General features: G+C 42.5%; 1 protein-coding gene across 3 annotated transcripts; it reads left to right on the top strand.

Annotated features, from left to right (window-relative positions):
* The first annotated feature begins 44 nt into the window (after positions 1 to 44).
* Positions 45 to 10,999, top strand: ATPAF1 (ATP synthase mitochondrial F1 complex assembly factor 1). 3 transcript variants are annotated; one of them, XM_064455149.1, is made up of 9 exons: positions 46 to 270; positions 603 to 711; positions 1,250 to 1,300; positions 2,026 to 2,088; positions 4,535 to 4,585; positions 6,396 to 6,443; positions 8,464 to 8,559; positions 9,146 to 9,253; positions 10,220 to 10,999. In XM_064455149.1, the coding sequence occupies exons 1-9, from the start codon at positions 86 to 88 to the stop codon at positions 10,412 to 10,414; spliced, it is 906 nt and encodes a 301-aa protein (XP_064311219.1). In that variant the 5' UTR covers positions 46 to 85; the 3' UTR covers positions 10,415 to 10,999. The 3 variants fall into 3 exon arrangements, with proteins under 3 accessions (XP_064311220.1, XP_064311219.1, XP_064311221.1); XM_064455151.1 differs by having other exon boundaries at positions 131 to 270; positions 1,254 to 1,300; XM_064455150.1 differs by lacking the exon at positions 2,026 to 2,088 and having other exon boundaries at positions 45 to 270.
* Positions 11,000 to 11,642: the final 643 nt, after the last annotated feature.

Here is an 11,642-nt window from a genome sequence, read left to right on the forward strand (position 1 = left end):
GGGGGCGGCGGGCCCGGGCGGGGCGGGGCGGGGCGGCGGGCGGGGCGCCGCGGCGGCGGCGGCGGCGGCGGGCGGGACGGGCGCCATGTCGGTGCCGCTGCGGCAGGCCTGGGGCCTGGGGGCGGCCCTGCGGAGCCGCGCCGCGCTCCGCCCGCTGGGGCTGCTGGCCCCGCCGTGCCGGGAGCTGGCGGGGCCGGGGGCGGGCGAGCCGGCGCTGGAGGAGAACCCCTTCTACGGGAAGTACCGGCACAAGATCCAGGAGCTGCGCAGGTGCGGGGCGCCGGGCCCGGAGGAGGAGGGCGGGGGGGGGGTGGGGGGGGTTGTGCTTGGGGAGCTGGGTTTTTTGGGGAGGAGGGAGGTCACTTTTAGCTTCGTGCCCTTATGAGAAAATGAATTCGTCTAGGCCAAATGCTGCCTTGAAATCCGCTGGTGGTGTTGCCGCCAAGTCAGAGCCGTCTCCCAACACGGTCAGCCGGATAGATTGTTTTGCTAACGAGAAGTCTAAATTTTAAGTTAACATAAAATGTTTACTGTGGTGGTAAGTCGAAAGGCTGAATGGTGTTAATCACTCAGTACTGTTAATGGTCGCTTTTCCAATCCAGATCTAGTCCAGATGTGTTTGAATCCCGTATGGAAAAAAGAAATGAAGTGAAAAAGCAGCCTGTAGGATATTCCAATCAAGGAGAATTTATCAGATGCATGGAGGAAAAGGCAAGGCCGATTTTCTTTGTAATTTGCATATATTAGAGCAATAAAGTCATTTATATAGGATCAGCATAATGCTACAAACATACAGCATTCCTGTTAGAAGGATCCCCAGAATGTCACATTCCAGTGGCTAAAAATATTGTTCTGTATTCCAGCATGTTATTTTGCTATTTTGTACGTTGTAAATTATGTGCTTGAGGCCTTATTTAAGCGTTTAATCAGCTCCAGATTAGTTTGGCCAGAAGGAGTGACACGGTCTTGCATTTATAATTTTTGTAGTGAGTAAAAGCAAGATCTTCAACAGTATTGGATCCAAAATGTGTAATAGTTTGCCTTAATCCTTTCTGATGTTGGAATTCATAATTCACATTGTTCCTCATCTTATTCTCCTAATCAATATTTTGATAAAATGGACTGCAGCGATCTCTATCTTAAATTTGAGCTCATACTCAGGAAATCTTGTCAGCAGGCACGTTATACGTGGCAGGGAAGGCAAATGGTATTAAAGCATCAGCTATAAAAACTGAATGTTTTCTTCTAGGCAGAAGGCTTGGGCACAAAGACATCAAAAGGAGGTTTCACAAAAGATAAGGTAAGGGAAACGAACCTAAGTGTTAAGAGAGGGCTGGCTGGCAAATCAAGGATGTAGATCATATAAGTGCTTCAGCCAAGAGCTTCTTGAGGTAAAACTAATGTTTCTTATGCTGCACTTGAGTATAAGATAACCTGATCCCAATAGTAAATGATTCAAGTCTTTAAAACTCCCAGCAGTCTGGCATTTTTATTATCCAGTTCTTTCTCTCTTGACATCCTGGAAGTTCCGGCTAGTTCTGGGATCTGTACTGAATGCTGACAGTAATAAATGGAAAGGGTTAAGCTGCCTTTACAGCTTGCAAATGTATTTCCAAAGACCATCCAGCAGAGGGATGAGAGAATGGTTTTATTCTCACACGTTCTTGTATTTTGGCAAACTTTGTGTAAATCTGCCAATCGAGCACGTGTGTGAGAGGACTGAAGAGGAGAAGCTGCAGCTGCTCTTGCAGCTTCAGTAGAGATCTGCAGAACTGGAGCAAAGTGTGTTCTGTGTCCTGACAGAATCTCTTCTATTCTGCCTCAGTGTGTGAATCCACCTCTCAGTGTGTTATTGCTTATAGTTTACTGGTTTCTTCGGCAATTCAGAGGACTAAGTCGCATTGTAAATTGAATTAAGTTCTCCAGTTTGATTTTGGTTTTCGTAATTGCATCCATTCATTCTAGCTTCTCACTTGCATCAGAGAAATGGTCATCATGCCAAATTCATTATGCTTTCTCTTTCAGACGCTTGATTCAATTCTTAATGTTGAGATGGTGAAAGAAAAATCAGCGGAGGAGATAAAACAGGTGATGGATTTAAATGGAATAAAGTTTGCTATGGCACAGACATAACCAAGGCCCCAGATGCTCTGAGATATCTGCTCTGGCATGGGTTTATCCACCGCCACAGATGCTTTGGGGTGTCCTGCTCCCACATGGACTCACCCACAGGTCACAGTCCCTTCAACTCAGGTTCACAGTGGAGTTCCCGCCTGTGTAGTGCAGCAGCACAGAAACAGCAGCGATGCCCCGGCCACCTGCCAGCCCAGGCACATGGCCACTGCTGTTACCAGAATGTTCCCAGGCACAGCAGAGTAAGGTGAGCAGCAGCACAGCACTACAGCGAGCAGTGAAAGTGGAAGAACACAGCCACTAACAAGCATTAGGCTTTAACATACAGTGAAGCAAGCAAGCCCCGTGGCAAGCACAGAAGCCAGCCAATTAATAGCTGAATTTATAGATATTATTGCTGTTTAATCTAGTGCATTCCAATCGAAACTGTCATTATCTCAAACCCTCCAAGCCCCACATTGGGCACCAAAAATTACTGTTGTGGTTTGTTCCAGCCAGCAACTCAGCCCCACACAGCCGCTTGCTCGCTCCTCCCTGGTGGGATGGGGGAGAGAATCAGAAGAGTGTAAGTGAGGAAACTCATGGGTTGAGATAAAGACAGTTTAATAGGTGAAGCAAAAGCTGTGCACGGAAGCAAAGCAAAACGAGGCATTCATTCACTCCTCCCCATGGGCAGGCAGGTGTTCAGCCATCTCCAGGAGAGCAGGGCTCCATCACGTGTAACGGTTACTTGGGAAGACAAACACCATCACCCTGAATGTCCCGCCCCTTCCTTCTTCCCCAGCTTTATATGCTGAGCACAATGTCACACAGTGTGGGATATCCCGTTGGTCAGTTTGGGTCAGCTGTCCTGGCTGTGTCCCCTCCCAGCTCCTTGTGCACCTGGCAGAGCATGGGGAGCTGAAAAAGTCCTTGACTAGTGTGAGCACTGCTTAGCAACAACTAAAACACCTCTGCATTACCAACACCACTTCCAGCACAAATCCAAAACACAGCCCCATACTAGCTAGTATGAAGAAAATTCTATCCCAGCTGAAACCAGGACAGCTCCATGTCTATGCTCAATAGCGATCTATATGCGAGGCTGGAAATTTTGCTTAGATTGAAAAATAAAACATGGCCATGGATGTGTTTTTATAAAAAGCACATTCACATAGGTAGTAGGAAATATTTTCTCCATATAGGTAAGTCCATCTAGGATATACCCAATTTATAAATAATACATCTGGACTTCGATCACTCAAAAACTGTCTTTATTGTGATTTTCATTTTGGCCATTTAATGCGTAGCAGCCGAATTGTCATCAGCAAGCTCCCGTCAGGTCTGAAGCCAGGTAGAAGGAAACGCTAGCACTAGCTTGTGGATTATGTTACCTCTGTTCTGCAGGAATAAAAACAAAGCTTTTGCCATCTTCTATGTTTGCTCAGGTTATCTGTTGCTAGGGAGTGTCTGTACCCATACTAAAGATGGTTAGAGTAAGGAGGAGGTGGGTGGGTCTGTGAAGAAGAGTGCGACTCAAGTTATTCTCCCTAGTATCTGCTTGGCTTTGCACTGTGTTTCCTTTTATCTAGTTACAAGTCACATCTGTTCCACATTTCTGATGTAGCTTGAATTCGATTTGCTATTTTTTTCCTAATCAGACTGTACGCCAAGAAACTTAAGGGGAGCGGCACGTGTGAAGGAGCCTTCCGATGCAACTTGCAGAGCAGAAATCTAGCTGCTGTCCTGATAGCTTGAGAACCTTTTAGAGGTGGTTATGTGCTCTGCAGGGGATGGTGGGCAACCAGTTATAGCAGGGAGTGTATTTTGGTAACATACGAGTTTCCTTCGAGTTCCTCTATTTCCATTTCATTGACGAAACTAATGAGAATTGTCAGTAATAGGACTGGGGAAGAGCAACTGAGAGAGTCCTGGACTCTGGGCTTGTACTTGTCCATTTAGTAAGGACTTCTGAGCTATGTTGGTATTGCTATCATGCTGCAGTGAAGAAAAAGGTTGTGAATAGAGGAGCATTATGCAAAGTCTTATGTTGAAAACATTTTCTATGTTCTTTATTAAAAATAAAACCAAACCACCCAAGAACTCAAACCCTCTAGAAGTCATTAGAATGATCATTGGGAAAAATGTAAGAAGCACTTCGGATAGCTAGCAAATCTTGAGCCACCTCCGAGCCCACTGCTTATTTCTCTTACCTGGCTGAAATCTGTCAGTTGGTACAAGTACTCTGGAACCTCAGGAGAAGTGTATTGCCTTAGCAGGAAAGTCAGTCAGGCTTGACTGAAAAATTACTTCTTAAAGCGCTTACACAGGTTGGTTGGCAAACGGCATTCCTGTTAAAGCATTTAATATTACTGATAGATGCTTGATTTTAACTGTAGCTCATCTCCTTTGTTTCTTACAGATTTGGAATCAGTATTTTTCTGCGAAAGATACAGTTTATGCTGTTATTCCAGTAAGTAGTTCCCCTGTAGTTATGCACTTGAAAGGCCAATGTGCAAAGCTTTCCTTTCTGTCATTCTGTTGCTTTTAAAAGCAATCATTGAAGGAAAATGAGGTTTCAAGAAAAAACTTTCTTTCAGGCTGAGTGGTCTTATTGCCCCAAATTAAAGCTTTTGTTTCTGAAAATATGTATCCCCTTTTTTCTGCTTACATCAGTCTCAATAGAGCTAGTGCTATTTTTTTCACACACCTGGCCTGAATTTCTAGGCATTTTTTATTATATTATATTTTATTATACTATTCACAGAGCCCTAGTATCTCTTAAGGTAGCATTTGTATTTTCACATCATTTTTTTCCCAGAGTCGCTCGTTTCTTTCCCCTCTTCCCTGCAGCACAGACTGCTTTCTCAAGTTTAATATGGCAGTGTTAGAGCACTTGGCTAATAACTTGCACGTGGCTAATCGCTAACGACTTACTTTCATACATTTAAAATTATTGGCAGCACTGTCTTTCATTGAGATTGCATGGTGCTTCCTGCGATAAGATCGTATTTCTTACTCCTGATAACTTTGCCAGATGTTAATTGTTGTTACTCTGCGTTAGGCTGAAGGAGGTTTTTTCACTTTGGGGATTTCTTTTTGTTCTTTGCTTCAGAGTCTCTGTGTGATTGCGATCTCTTAAATCTGTCTTTTCACAGCTGGGCACGAACTGTGTGTTCCTTGAATTCTTGAAACCTCATTTAGATCTGGGCTCTGATTTGCAGTTGCACTTGGCCCTTTGAGCTGCAAGTGGAGTGATGGGAGGCTGTATTCTAAATGTATGAAGTGCTGTATGCGCTGAAAACGGCAACGTGGGATTTGAAGTCAAGCAGCCTCATGTTTCAGTTTTCCTAACATGTGGATGTTGTGAAAATAGTTTGGGTTGCGCATTTACTGTAGCAGAGGGCCAAAGCCAGGGACTCCAGTTAAGATGGTGTAGGTCTTTCATTAGTGGGGCTGGCACAGTTCTTTGGTGCACTGTTTTAGAGGAGCTTTGGAAGTTTTTAAGGCTCTAATGCAAACCAGATCCTAGGCACATTAGGAAGTAGTTCATGGTGTCATCGGGGGAAGAAACCACGTCTTCTGCCAGAAGCTTTTTGTTGGCTGGAAGAAAGGCCTCACATAATTCTTGAGTGCTCAAAAGCACACACGGGAGGAATTTTGTGTTGATGAATGGCATATGTTTTCTTTCATGGACACCTTAGAGTAGGTATTAATATATGGTGCTGGAAAGAGAAGAGCAGGCAAAAGGTTTGGGGGAATGCAGAGGACGCATGAATGAAATTGCCAGGTTTCGTCAGGGATGATCAAATACGTTTGTGGTTTTAATATAAACCTAAGTAATAAGTATGTTATTTAAGTAAATATCTAGGCTGTATTTTAATACTGGAGAACAGATGACTTATGATGTAAAATCTACAGTTTGGGGCCAGGGATATGTTGTCTTGCTCAACTGTCGACAGCACATGATACAGCGGAGCTATTACTGAAAGAGGACATAACGTAAGCCTAAAGTGTGGCCCCCCCCTCCAAAGAATAAAGCTTTGGATCCAAGGAGATGGCTGCTGCATCTTAGAGACAGCATTACTCAAATGGGATACCAATGACATTTAGGTAACTAAGAACTAAGTAGAGTTTCCTACGCTCTCATTGTTAGCTGTTCCCACGGTGAGACCTTCTGTAGTTGGAAGTTGTACCCTTAAAGGTTAATGAGATGATTCTGAATAACTGTGCATCCACGTTTGTGTTAGGAAAATTGAATTTCTCTTTCTTCTTCCCCAAAGGCAGAGAAGTTTGATTTAATATGGAAGAGAGCCCAGAAATGTCCATCGGTACGTATGGCAGAGACTCACAGTGTATGGATGTATAGCTGTAATGCATTTCTCCTCTCTAAAGCCTAATTCATAAACTTCTGACCCTCCTGTATTCAGGCCCATTGTATCAGCTCCTTTAGTAAAACCCAGGTACTCAAATACTTGTCTTGGTGTTCAGATAAAAGCATTCATATGTATTAAACACTTTGATCTAGGTATCAGATACGAGAGATGTAGAGTTTAGTAATGAAAGCACAAAGTCTCCCAGGAAATAGATTTAGCTACATGCCTCCGGTTTCCATTAATTGATGTCTTGTGGTTAAATCTCTTCCACGCAGTGTTGTGAAGAGCCAAGCCTCGTAGGTCAGCTTCATTGATGTTCCTGCATATCTTTGCTTATTGCTTCAAGCATCCTTGCTTTAGCCTGGAGGAACTGTTGTTAGCTATAGCTACGTGTCACCACGGCATTACGCTGCATGTACATGGAGAAAGTGAATTCTCTTGTCTTAGTGGTTGGTGTGAGTTGCTCCTCTTTCTTTTTGTGTTTGTTTACTGGCAGTGAAGATAGGCAGGAGTATCTGAAAGGGAAAAAGGCAAGAAATCAAAATGTTGGGGTTCTGTCCACAGAACAAGCTGAACCTTGTATCTATTAGCTTGCGTTTCCTGATCATAAATGTGCATAGCCACACTTTCTTCACCATACTGGTGATCCGTGATAGGTAACTGGTAAGCAAATACGAGCGTGGGAGCCAAACTGGGCAGGCAGTATGCTGTGTAATTAATACATCTCTGTCTTTATGGGAGTGAGAGTTGTCAAAAAAGACTGTGGTACTGCAAAGTTGAGTAGTCTAAGTTCTGTTGCAGAGCATCATAATTCAACAGCTGTGACAGGGGAAGGAAGGGGGGAATTGGGTGTAGTTGAACCCTTTATTACAGATAGAGAGTAAATACTCTGTGGGTTGTGTCTTAGGTGTACACCAGCATGGCAAAGCATAAAATACGGAGAATGCTTAATACGGTTATTTCAGAAATGAGTGGATTCCCAAGATTCGGGTTTACTGTTTCTCATGTGGGTTGGTGGGTATCTTGTAAACTTCAATTAGAAGATTCTTATGTGAATGAGCAGGTTGTTGCTTTGAAGAAGTTAAACTGCAAAAGAGCAGAACAGCTAACATAATATATTCTGCAGTTTCGTAGCACAGGCTGCTGGATTAGTATTGTCTTCTGTTGAAAGTAGTGTGTTTTTACAATAATTTGTGCACCAAAGCATGGACTTTGTGAAAATTTCACTGTGCTGAGACAGAAGTTAAATGCCTTATTCCTTTATGACAACAAAGTAGCTAGACTTTGCCATGCTGAGTGCTTTTGTAAACCTGAATGGGAGACTTTACTGGATTGATGGATTGGTCATGTGTATTTCACTTGCCAAAAGATGGATCAAAATATCTGACTTCCCGAGCTACTTGGAGCTTGGAAAGTTATTTATAGCTTTAAATGCATTTCTGTACAGTGCATTGGCATTTAGTCAGGTATCCTGCTTGTTTTTCTGCTCCCATCTTGTCCTTTCCCTGAGTGTGGGGAAATGAGGAGGTCCCTAGCCTGTGGAGACCATAAATCTCTAGAGAGAAAATAGTTGCTGTCTGTTCTGGAACAGCTGGTGAAACTACAGGGTTAAAAACTCTGAATGCTTCTTATCTTCATTTGACCATTTCTGCTGTTAATTTTCTAGAAGTGAATAAAAAGGTGAGAGTCTGAATGTTCTCCACAGTCTTTTCCTTTCCTTTGTCTGTCTCATTTAGTACTGGTAAAAATATGTGCCAACGTACTTGCTACTAAAATAATACCAATAAGGTAATGCTAGTTTATTGTGTGCTTTGAAGTCCGGTTCCTGCTGTCCTGTCAATCCTGGTGGGGCAAAGAAACCCTTTTTTCCGTTGTGGTTCTTTCGCTAAAGCATTTACGCTGGAGGCCAGTGCGACACAGGCATCGTTTTGTTCAGTGAAAGGGAGATTTTATTTTTTTTATCATTTCTCTGCAGTTTCTGTATGCTTTGCCAAGAAAAGAAGGCTACGAGTTCTTTGTGGGGCAGTGGTCAGGAACAGAACTGCACTTCACTTCCCTAATAAATGTTCAGGTGAGTGGCTGAAGTAAAAAGTCCAAAAATGGCTTAGGATCCAGAAATATATAATATCAGCATATTAAAATATATAATATTTGCTAAATAGTTTAACGAGCAGGTTGTCTGTCTTAACTGGAGAAGAATTATCAGGGAAAAACTGCCATTATGGGTAAATTAGTAAATTATTTACGGGTAAGTCAGTAAATTTATGGGTATTAAGTGTCTCTTTAATCTAAAGGAGAATGAGGTAGAAGTCAAATAGTCTCAAAATAAAAGCAAGATCCAAACTTTTTAGAACTGTTTGTGTAAACTACTTAATCTCGTAGCATCTACTGGTATTTTAAATGTCTTTCTGGAAATCGGGGGTTATTACAAATGCAAAATGGTCTTTAGTCAAGAAAAACCCCAACCTAAGTCTGCAAATCCCTTGTTTTCTCTAAATACCAGGAATAATGAACTTCTAATTAGAACTGACCCTTAAACCTTGAAAAATTACTGTCTCCATAGCAGTTAATACTCAAATGTTTTGTAATCAAGCCTCATTCCGCAATAGAGCTGAAGTTCTTTCTGCGATACTGACAGGTTTCTTTATCTCCTCCAGACCCAAGGTGAAACTGCTCCTAGCCAGCTGGTCTTGTACCATTACCCTGAGCTGCAGAAGGAGAAAGGGATAGTACTAATGACAGCAGAAATGGACTCAAAGTTCTTGGTAAGAGAAACCAGAGAAATATGTTCATTGGCTTCACTAATTTTCATTCATTTTATGCTGCAACTCCTGCTATAGCTTTGAATAAAATCAATTTAAGATCAAGTCTTTAAAAAAACCTTTCTCAAAGAGTGGTCTTACTACATATCTTTAACCTAATCTACATACTACTAGGGAAAGCTAGAAGGAAATCATGGGTGTTTGGCTGTCTGCTGGTGATTTCAGCTCACACATTCTTTTTTTTTTTTTTTTCCCCCCTACTCTGGGTATTATAGTTTATTTTTGTTAAAAAAAAAAAAAAAGCTTCTGTTTTTCTTACTCATGTAAACAAATCTAAATGAAAGCTGTTGCTACCTGCCAACAAGTTAAAACAGTGAAGCTTAATACTGCTCGTCAAATCAGGAGACCTCCAGAGCTTTATGTTAGGTTTCTGCATGCTTTTGCTCTTTTCCCTATGTGTGGGTGTGCTGTTATTTGCATATCTGTAACAGTACGGTGCTAGGACTAACAGCACTAGGGATGAGACTGGTGGAACAAGATAGCTAATGCTTCCCACCTCTAACTGACCTACTTATACTGGTTCTGAAACTGTGCGCAGAGGAGTCATTTGTAATGCATTTGCACTGTTGTAGCTCAGAGTAGACAATCAATTTTTGCAAATAGGTCGACTGTAAGAAGGGAAAGACGAGACTTGGGTGTGTCTCCAGTGCCATAGAGCGGGCAGGGATCATGAAAGACATCTTTGACCTCTGAGGTGTATGCTTGGCGGGAGAGTAGTTTGTAGGCACAGTGCTACAGTATGTAAGTAGGTCAGGAACAAGAGGGGAGGTGGTTTGTTAGGAGATTTGCAAAACTGAGGTGACTTGGAATTGAGTCATTCCAGGAGTAGGACTGCAGCCTTTCAGCTGCAATGGGATACTCAAATACAACAAAACCAGATGGTAACAAATTCTTTGTTTTAATTTGCAGGTGGTCCGTGAAGCACAGTGCTTGGCAAATCAGGTGCAGCTTTTCTATGCGACGGATCGTTCCGAGACGTATGAATTAGTGGAGACCTTCAACCACAGATCTAGTGAATTTAAATATATGTCAGTTATAGCAGAGCTTGAGCAAAGCGGACTTGGACGAGAACTGAGACCTGCGCAGGTTTCTGACAAGTCGTAGATCCTGACCTGCGGGTGAAGCAAGCCAGCAGCAGGCAGGGTGTTTCCTAGATGGGGTGGTCCTGTCTTTTCTGTTTTTTGATTTTGATTTGGCTAATGAAAGGATCTGGAGACATCCTAGGAGTGTGATAGTCAAGCCTGTCTGGCACTGATGCAAGATGAGGACTTAGGCCATTTGAATGACAATAACTAATTGGCAAAGTGGAGCCCTGTGCTTCAGCTCAGCGTAACTTTGTCAGAACGAGCTGTTTTCCCATACTGTAACTTACTGCTGCATGCTGTATTTTTGCAATCTGAAATAAAATGACAGAACGGGAGCTATGTAATGGACTGTATTGGCATCAGGAGACAAATAGCGATCAATGTTTCGTCTCAGTAAATGCATTTTAAATGCCCTCCACCATTATAATTGCATGGGCCAGTGGTTTTTAATCTGTGTGGAATTTATACAAGCTTGTCCATCAAGAAAAGAGAATAGGACCGATGGTCTAAAACAGACTTTTCTTTGTTACTTTCGTATGTGAGGCTCTTTAAACAGACTGTGCCATTGGTTTTTCTCAGGATTAAAAAAAATAGAGCTACTAGATTTGTTCTGGGAGTTTTGTGATTCTTAATTGATGTATTAATTTTATCCTGTTGGTGTTTTCTTGAGGAGTAGGATACTATCAACACAGGTTTATTTTTATTTATTTTTGAATAGTGTAGAATTAATTTTTCTCAGCCTGGCAACTAGTCAGGTAACTCTACAAATGGTATTTGGAGGGACAAAAAATAGCTCTTGTTTCCATTTCAGGAAAGCTGCTATCTTCAATAAAAGCAAGATGGAATTGCTGATTTCTCAGTCGCTAAGTGACAACACGTGAAAAAATGCATTGGTGTGCATATGCACAGCAGCTTTAACACAGCAGTGTTGGTAAGAATCTGGCTTTTAAGGCCTTCGGCTGTTTTTGTTTTTTAAACCTGCCTCCAACAAAAGAATCCCAAAGCATTCACGCTTTGAGCTGCTCTTGTTTTCATTCCCAGCAGAGGCAGCCAGTGCATCTGCGGACTTGGGCATACTGCAGCAGGGCCATGTGCAGGCTGTGCACGGATTATCAGCGTACCACCGCTGCACAGGTAGAGAGGTAAACAGGAGACAGCCAGGAGCTTCCCAGGAGCAATGCTGAAATACTTCCCATATGCACATCAAATCCTTGGCACTAACTTGCCCTTAGCACTAATCATCTGTT

The sequence above is a fragment of the Phalacrocorax carbo genome, chromosome 6 (genome assembly GCF_963921805.1).
Source record: "Phalacrocorax carbo chromosome 6, bPhaCar2.1, whole genome shotgun sequence".
In the NCBI taxonomy this organism is placed as follows: Eukaryota; Metazoa; Chordata; class Aves; order Suliformes; family Phalacrocoracidae; genus Phalacrocorax; species Phalacrocorax carbo.